The sequence below is a fragment of the Colobus angolensis genome, unplaced genomic scaffold, assembly GCF_000951035.1.
Source record: "Colobus angolensis palliatus isolate OR3802 unplaced genomic scaffold, Cang.pa_1.0 Scaffold4, whole genome shotgun sequence".
Lineage (NCBI taxonomy): Eukaryota > Metazoa > Chordata > Mammalia > Primates > Cercopithecidae > Colobus > Colobus angolensis.
The window spans coordinates 4,013,605-4,021,993 of NW_012117376.1; the positions used below are offsets into that span (position 1 = coordinate 4,013,605).

Below are 8,389 nucleotides of genomic sequence, written 5' to 3' on the forward strand. Positions count from 1 at the left end.
GTCTCTACTAAAAATACAAAAAATTAGCCAGGCGTGGAGGCGGGCGCCTGTGGTCCCAGCTACTTGGGAGGCTAAGGCAGGAGAATGGCACGAACCTGGGAGGCAGAGCTTGTGGTAAGCGGAGATCGCACGACTGCACTCCAGCCTGGGTGACAGAGGGAGACCCCCATCTCAAAAAACAAAAAAAGAAAAGAAAAAGAAAAGAAGAGAGAGAGACTGTCTCAAAAATAAAATAAAATGCAATAAAACTGCTACGTTATCTGATGGGGAAGGGCTATACTATAGACTTCGGTGACCCAGCTAGGAACGAAGAAGTGGAACCAGGATGGCTTCACAGGCAAAGCTATGTTAAACACAAGAAACAGTATTGGACTTGGTGGTGTAGTGATGAACAGAGAATAAGCCAGTCACTAAGGACTGAAGAGATACTTCATCACCCCAGGGATACTGTCCCCCTCAAAGCACACAATCACTCCATGACACATACTCTCTAGTGAACACAGGTGGACATGAAAGTATCAGCACTGAAGCTTAAGACAGCAGGGGGAACACAACAGAATGTCCCCAGGGAGAAGGGCTAGGAGACACCACTTAGGCCACTAAAGCACTGAGGATTAAGAAGAAGCACATCTCACCGTGCAAGGTCCTCATCAAAAGAGTCCATCCGGACATTGACCTGTGCCTCTCGAGTAATGGAAAAGGAAGACTTCCCCGTGGGAAAATCTCCTTTCACTCCCAGCTTGTCTCGGCTCTCAGAGGTCTTTCTTGGGGGAGGTGATGAGCTTTTCTCCTGGACTGCTTTGTAAGCAGTCACTCGGAAATTCTTCTCAGGCACAAAGCCCCTGTGCCCACCTTCGGTTCTCTTGCCCCGATCCTCCTTTTTGGATCTCTCTGGGAAAGACTCCTCCTCCAGCTCCTCTGTTTTCCTCTGCTTTTCCTTCCCTGGAGGTGCATATACCAGGCCCTCCCATTTGCCTGACTTCTCCTCCTCCTGGTTTTTGTTTGCACCTATGACTTTAGACATATATTTGGGTTCATCATCAAACTCAGACTCCTTCCTTCCCTTAGCTTTGTCCTTATCTTGATCATCCATCTCCTCCTTGTGGAAGTCAGCCATCTTCTTCTCAAAGTCATCTCGGAGCTTATACCTTTTGGGAGACTGACTGCCCCGAAAAGGCTTCTCGGAGTCAGTTTTGGGAGCAAAAGAATCAGATTTCATTTTTCCATCACCCAGGCCAGTGTCAGAGAAGCTCCCTTTCTCTTTTATTTTTTCTTTATCGGTATTTGTTTGTTTCTGTTCCTTATCTTTTCCATTCTCTGTCTTCTGCTCTTCTAGATACCTAGTTATAAAAACACAAGAGAGACACACAAGAGGCTTCTTAAGCATCCTTTGCTCTAAAATAGTGCCTTACTGTTTTTGGTTTTGATTCTCTGAAAAAATATGTCTTATGGATTTCGGTATTACCAAAGGACTTTCTATGTGGTTACTTCCTAGTAATTTCTGAAAAACTGCCATTCACAATTCTATGAACTTGGCAATTAAGAGAAAAATACATGATCCATGGAGTTGTGTCTTACAAAAGCAACCAAAGAGAACAGCAAAAGTTATTTTTAGGATACTAAAAAACAAAAACAAAAACCTACTTACCTGTAATGTGATCTAGGGCAAAAAATAACTAAGGTCTTACCCAACCTTCACTCAGTCACTTAAAATCTGCTTTCAGCAAAGTTAACATAGAACACCTTGGACAGTTTTGCTTTTATACAACTCACATTTGGAAATACAAGTCTAAAAAGAGACTTCAAATTTGCTTCAAGTCACCTAGAAGATCTAAATATGAAATATACTGTGAACACAAATAAAAACAAAATACATGTTAATGGGGGAGAGGGTGACAGCAGCAAAAATCATCATTCTCTTTCTTATGGAAAAACAGAGCTCATGCTCAAGTCTTCTAAAGATTCACAGTCCTGGCATGGAACAAAACTTATGCTTTAAAATAGACTTACTTGGGAGCTAGACTATGAGGACCCAAAGGCATAAGAATGATACAATGAACTTTGGGAACTCAGGGAGAAGGATGGGAGAGGGCAAGGGATTAAAAAACTACACACTGGGTATAGTGTACACTGCTCGGGTGATGGGTGCACCAAAACCTCAGAAATCACCACTAACAAACTTATCCATGTAACCAAACACCACTTATTCCCCCAAAAACCTACTGAAATAAAAATGTAAATAAATAAAACAGACTTACTGAAGCCAAGTACAGATTCAAAACGTCTCATCTGTACCATTAATGCAGAAAGCCTAATAATCAAGTCAAAGTCGTATTAATACAGCCAAGAAGAATCAAGAGATTAAAAAATATGCTAAATACGATAAAAGAAAAAAGGGAAACCACTTGCTGGGTTAGTCCCTCTTGACCAAAACCTGGTCCCAACGCAACTTCCCTGTAACTTCTCTGCCATCCCAATCCATCCAACCATACAAACAAAGATTCATGTTCCAACTCACCGTGTCCCCCAGGGGAGAAAGACGGAAGCACTGCCATGTCCTCTCCTAACACGCAGCCGTGTTGGCTTCTACTGGGACATACACCCACCTTGTGGTTTTAAAACAAGGCCTTCCTGGACTAAGCCTTGGCCTTTCCCATTCTGCCCAGTCTCAACTGGAGGGTACTGAGGGTGCAGCTCTTCACCATGATAGGCTGATGCAGATCGAACATAGCAGATGGTGGGTGCTACAGGGTCTAAGAGCTCCAATGGCCATTCATTTTGGCAAAGACCATACTTTTTTTTGATAGCTGACCCACAAATCTCTATTGTTCTTTGGCTTACATTGGTAGAATCCAAGGCAAATTTTAAATGTGAAAACATCATTGCAGAGTAGTCTAAAGAAAGTTTATGCTGCAATACAAATTCAGGAAGGTAGGAAAGCTAGAGTTAACCTAAAGGTTTCCTTGGGTGATGCTTTTAATGTTTACTAATGAAAAGTCTAGGAAATAGGGATTACCTTTTACCATTAATCAGAGCTCTTAACTTAGATCACATTACAATTAAACTACCAGCTAGTGAGACAAAAACACAACCAGGCAGGGGAAATGAGATACTTGCCTCTTCGTATAGGCTGCTCCTCCTGAAGCAGCACTCTCCTCCTTCTGAGATGAACCATATGTGGAGCCAGTGGATGGTGGACTTTTACCCACAGGGCTCTTTTTGGATGGACTCAGGGACCCAGAACCATGGTCGAACTGACCTTGGTGTGTCCCAGACTGATACCCAGTACCACTTGGCAGAGCTGAGCCCATCTGGGATGTGCTGGAAAGTGGAGGACTAGGTTTTGGCACGGGGCTAGGACGGGGTGACCGCCGCCTCACCACCACAGACTGGAGGGGGCTTTTGAGAGCTGGGCTTCGCTCCCGAGGACTCAGCTCAGAAACTGCTGAGGCCCGTGATGCAGAACCAGTGCCGTAGGTGGCATCTGGCCATGGCTTCGAGCTCTCAGATGCTTTTGTATCTTGAGAGGTGCCTCCAGAGAATGTCTGATCCTTGGCCTCATCTCCCTGGTTATCCCCGGCAGCCTGAGATGGCCGGCTATCCTTGGAAGAGGACTTTTTCTCCTTTGCAGACTTGCGCTTAGAAGATTCAACTCGGCTATGATTGGAGGAAGAACGGGAGGATGAGGAGCGCCTTGACCGGTCAGAAGACGACTTATCAGAGTTTCTAGAATGGCTCCTGGACCTTGGTGAAGGGGACCTTCTCTTTGGGGACCGGGATCTTGAACGGCCTCGACGAGGACTGTATGCTTGCCGATAATTCTGCCAATTTGAGCGGTAGTTTCCATAGCCTCCTCGGTTATACTGGCCCCATGGATAAAAGCCTCTGTTGCGCCCACGGAAATAATAGGGCCTTCTATAGCCTCTGTTGTGACCTCGGAAATCCCGATTCTGATATACTCTTGGGTGGTTTCTTTCTCTGTTATGAGCTGGAGAATATGATCTGGAACGAGACCTAGAACTGGAATGGAAAGGAAAGAGACAAATGTTTGAATTTTTGACACAAGTGTTTTTATTCAAGAAAAATCTGTTCTGAAATCCCTGCCCTTATGTGTCACTCACTTTCAGTTTTGTTTTCAAAGCAAGGGCACAAATATTTAATCCCACTACGTATGGCCCTTACTAAGTACAAAAACATGGATAAGAATCATTTGAACAAGTGATGAAACACAGGTCACTTCATATTGCAGCACATTTAAAATGGAGGAGTACTTCTACAGTGACTGAGAAACTATCAACATTTTCTTAAGGTAGTCAACTACACAAAGACCATTTTAATATACCATAATAACAGCTTACAGTTTCACAGGCACAGGGATTTTAACAGGGCTACAGGTCATTGGAAATGAGAGAAAAACTGCTAGTTGCGATACCTAGACAGGTACTCTGACCCCTACCCACACTGTGGCAACACTTCACACCCTATCCTAGTCAGCTCTCCCTCTTGTGCGTGACTAATTTCTTAGATACCACTAAGGCTTGGGATCGTAAAAGTGTAGTTACAATAGTTATACACCAAAGAAAACTTGGAGAATGCATCTGCTCAAAGCTTAAAAGAACTTACTAAAATCACATAAACAAAACATACAATATTGTTTTTTTAAATTGGGGACCTGGAAATGGTCTCACTACTTAGGTCATATTTCTGTGGCTGAGCTACATGATCTTACATAGGTGCCACAAGAGGGCACCATCTGACCATAAGGTACCCAAGGACACATGAAGTTAGCAAAGAGGAACTAAAAAACCCCCCACCACCCCGGTGTGCAGAGGGGCTAGTGTTGTGTTCTTCTCCAGTTAACAATATAGAACTCTGGTAGAGCACGGTGAATTTCCAGAACCACAGGCACTTGATAGTAACCTAACTTGGTTAAAAAAAAAAAAAAACTGTACATTCCTGAGCATCAGGCTTGTCAACGATGAGGACCTTTGTTTCCATCAAAAAGTAAAAAATTACGTATGTTGGTGTAAAAATCCACGGGGGTTCTTGGATCCACTTTTCCCATCTACTATGATATAGATCATTAACATTAAAAAACTACTCCTAAGCAGCTGGCTAGAAGTAGGTAAAAAACTCTTCAGTTAATCAGCAGACCTTCTCATATCTGACTGGGAACAGATGCGTTTTTGTTTTTCCAAATAACTCCATTTAACAAATATACCAGTTTTTTTCAGGATTTAACAACTAAACAAAACAGTATTTTTAAGAAGAAAGTACATTCAATTTAATCTAAAGATAAAGTGGGATTGGTTTTCCACTATTTATTGCCCACTGTACTCAGGATTTTTTATCTACACCATGAATAAAAGCAACTGGCAAAGATATATCTTACTGCTGGCTGTTATTGTAATTAAGTACAATTAAAAAAAAAAAAACTTACCTTCCACACTTTTCATTTGAAAACAGTAACAATATAAGAAAAGAAGGGAGAGGCAGATGCAGATTATGAAAGTGAATATGACCCGATTAAAGGGCTATGCTTGAGGTAGGTGATCCACCACCAGCACTAAGGAGGGTTTAATTCATGTTCCCATCCTCATAGGCTACTGCTGCTTCTGTTACCAATAACTAGTGAGGGCCCTGGGCATACTGCATCCAAAACTCGCAGTCATTGCACAGATGCAGGAAAATGAGTCTCTGCAGATTGCAAATGAAGTTATTTAAGAGATGTCACTTAAAAGGATACAGTCTGTGAAATACAAGGAAATAATCAATTTTCTCCAATTCTGTAGAACTCAGCAGTTAGTTAATTTAAAGGCATGGTTTCTCAAACTCTCTGGATAGATACTTTCCTTGCAGGAGAGGGAAAACAAAAGAAAAAACCATGAAACAGATAGGCCAGAAATAAAAACTGAACATCCAGTGGCAAATTTATCTGTTTCTAAAAAACAGAGAAGTCAGACTACAATCAAGTATAAAAGCATACTTTCTAGTGGAGAAATTCCTCCAGAACAAGTCTCTTCTAGGTATATGATAGCATGTTAAAGTATCTTTAGACCTACCCCAGCACATACTGCCTCCCTAAAATATTTTTTCCTCATTTGCCAAGTCAGTGAGCAAGTGCTAAATGATTTGCACAACAAGGAGAAAAGAACTGCCCAGAATTCCAGCTGTCATAAATACTTCAGAGTTGGTTAACATTTTTCAATTCAATTCAATTCAATTTTGTCTCTCAGTTTTGGTTGCATAGAGGCTATGCAACCAAAACTGAATAATTGGTAAATAATTGGTAAATAATTGAACCAATTATTTAGTTTCTTCTAGTTACCAGATTAAATTTTAAAAAGGTATCTTTCATAACCAAATGAGCTAAAACTGAGGTTTAAACTCCCTAAATCAAGATTCTGGGCACAGGGTAGGAGTTGCTAAGAGTCTTGCTTGTCCCATGGCTTCAAAAGCAATTTTCTGAGGTAGATAAATTTAGGGTTTCCCTTTTCAATATTTATGCATACCTACGTTTTCAGGATGGCTTCTCACAGACTTCATTTAACATCTACCTTGTTTTTGTTAAATGGTAAAAAACAAAACCACCAATCCTTTGTTTAACAGACCCCTTAGAAGTACTATAGGGCTCTGGAAATCATCAAGAGTAAAAGTTTAATCACTGACTTCTAAGGTTTATTTTAAATTTCGTAATCAATTCATCTAAGACAAAAATTCTAGATACTCATCTGAAATAAACAGCAGGGGTTCCAAGTGTCAAACATGACAAATCATTTCCTTGCTAATATACTTCTGAGAAAGAGAATGAAAATGTACAAAGATTCCCCTTTATTATTTAAATACACCAATATTTCCCAAACTCACATACAGAAACTTGTATCTACTGAAAGCTTCTTATCTGTCCACAAAAGAAAGTTAAAACACTTTTAAAGAATGAAAAGTCCAACTCACAACACACACCAAGAGAGGAAAGACGCTGGAGGTTTGGCATCCTATTCCAAGACATAATTAAAATAGGGAAATCCACCTGAAGGTGTGAAAACTGACTGAATTAGGAAATATTGGCAATAAATTCAAAAGAAGTGTTCTTATGTTTAGTGAGATAAAATGATGTTTTCTTTTTTTTTTTTTTTTTTTTTTTGAGACGGAGTCTCGCTCTGTCGCCCAGGCTGGAGTGCGGTGGCCGGACCTCAGCTCACTGCAAGCTCCGCCTCCCGGGTTTACGCCATTCTCCTGCCTCAGCCTCCCAAGTAGCTGGGACTACAGGCGCCCGCCACCTCGCCCGGCTATTTTTTTGTATTTTTTAGTAGAGACGGGGTTTCACTGTGTTAGCCAGGATGGTCTCGATCTCCTGACCTCGTGATCCGCCCGTCTCGGCCTCCCAAAATGCTGGGATTACAGGCTTGAGCCACCGCGCCCGGCCTAAAATGATGTTTTCAACAGTGATTTTTAAAAAGTTTTAAGATACATTTACTAAATAGATGCAGCTTATTAGTAATTGGCACACTGTATACAAATGACTCCTGGTTAAGTTTCTAAAAGTTTATTTTAGTGAGTTGAAGCTTCTTTTCCTTGCCATGTTGTTCATATTATTAATCCTCTTAGCTATTCTTTATTTGCGGTGATGCAAATAAACTTTGGTTCAGGCCTTCAAAAATACTTTGGTGAAAAATAATCAGCTATAGAGATTTGAAGCAAGCAGCTCAAATAAAAATAAAACGTTCTTTCTTCCAAAGTGGGTGGGAAATACTATGTGCTGGCAGAGGAAAGGAATCAGGCAATCAGCATGGCAATCAAAGCTGATCTGGATTTGTCGTTTAAAGAGACCTGGAATATCTTATAGCCCAACCCTGCACCTCAAGCCAACCCCCCAGTCCATTTGACACTCACAGAGAAAGTCTAACAAAAGATCTTCAAACATCCACATCAACTGATGCAATGATTACCTCAATATACAAAGTCACACCCCCTTACCTCAGCCTGCGCTTCCTTGAACGAGACAGAGATCGGCTTCGGGACCGAGACTTCGAAAATGAACGAGAACGAGATCTTGATGCAGATCTTGAGCGAGAAGAGCGAGATCCAGACTTGGATTTGTTTGTTTTTGACATCTCTGAAGAGAGGATCACTTTTCAATTACACCTAATGTAAGAAAATGCATTAGAACAAATGAGTGAGTTCCTTTGCAAATGTGAACCTCTGGACATTTTAAAAACACCTTTCTTTTAATCTGGGCAACATAAGAAGACCCCACATCTACAAAAAAAAAATTTTTTTTTTTAATTAGTCATAGTAGTGTGTACCTGTAGTACTAGCTATTTGAGAGGCTAAGACAGGAGGAAGTGCAAAGTTACAGCGAGCTGTGATCACACCACTGCACTGTAGC

General features: G+C 41.2%; 1 protein-coding gene across 2 annotated transcripts in view; it reads right to left on the reverse strand.

Moving 5' to 3' along the window:
- THRAP3 (thyroid hormone receptor associated protein 3) overlaps positions 1 to 8,389 on the reverse strand; it is a 99,084-nt gene that overhangs the window by 15,135 nt on the left and 75,560 nt on the right. For both annotated transcript variants that reach the window (XM_011955313.1, XM_011955314.1), the window contains 3 exons: positions 7,978 to 8,145; positions 3,118 to 4,020; positions 636 to 1,340 (listed from right to left, as the gene is read on the reverse strand). In XM_011955313.1, the coding sequence (XP_011810703.1) occupies positions 636 to 1,340; positions 3,118 to 4,020; positions 7,978 to 8,114 (1,745 nt within the window). In that variant the 5' untranslated portion in view covers positions 8,115 to 8,145. The remainder of the gene's footprint in view (positions 1 to 635; positions 1,341 to 3,117; positions 4,021 to 7,977; positions 8,146 to 8,389) is intronic.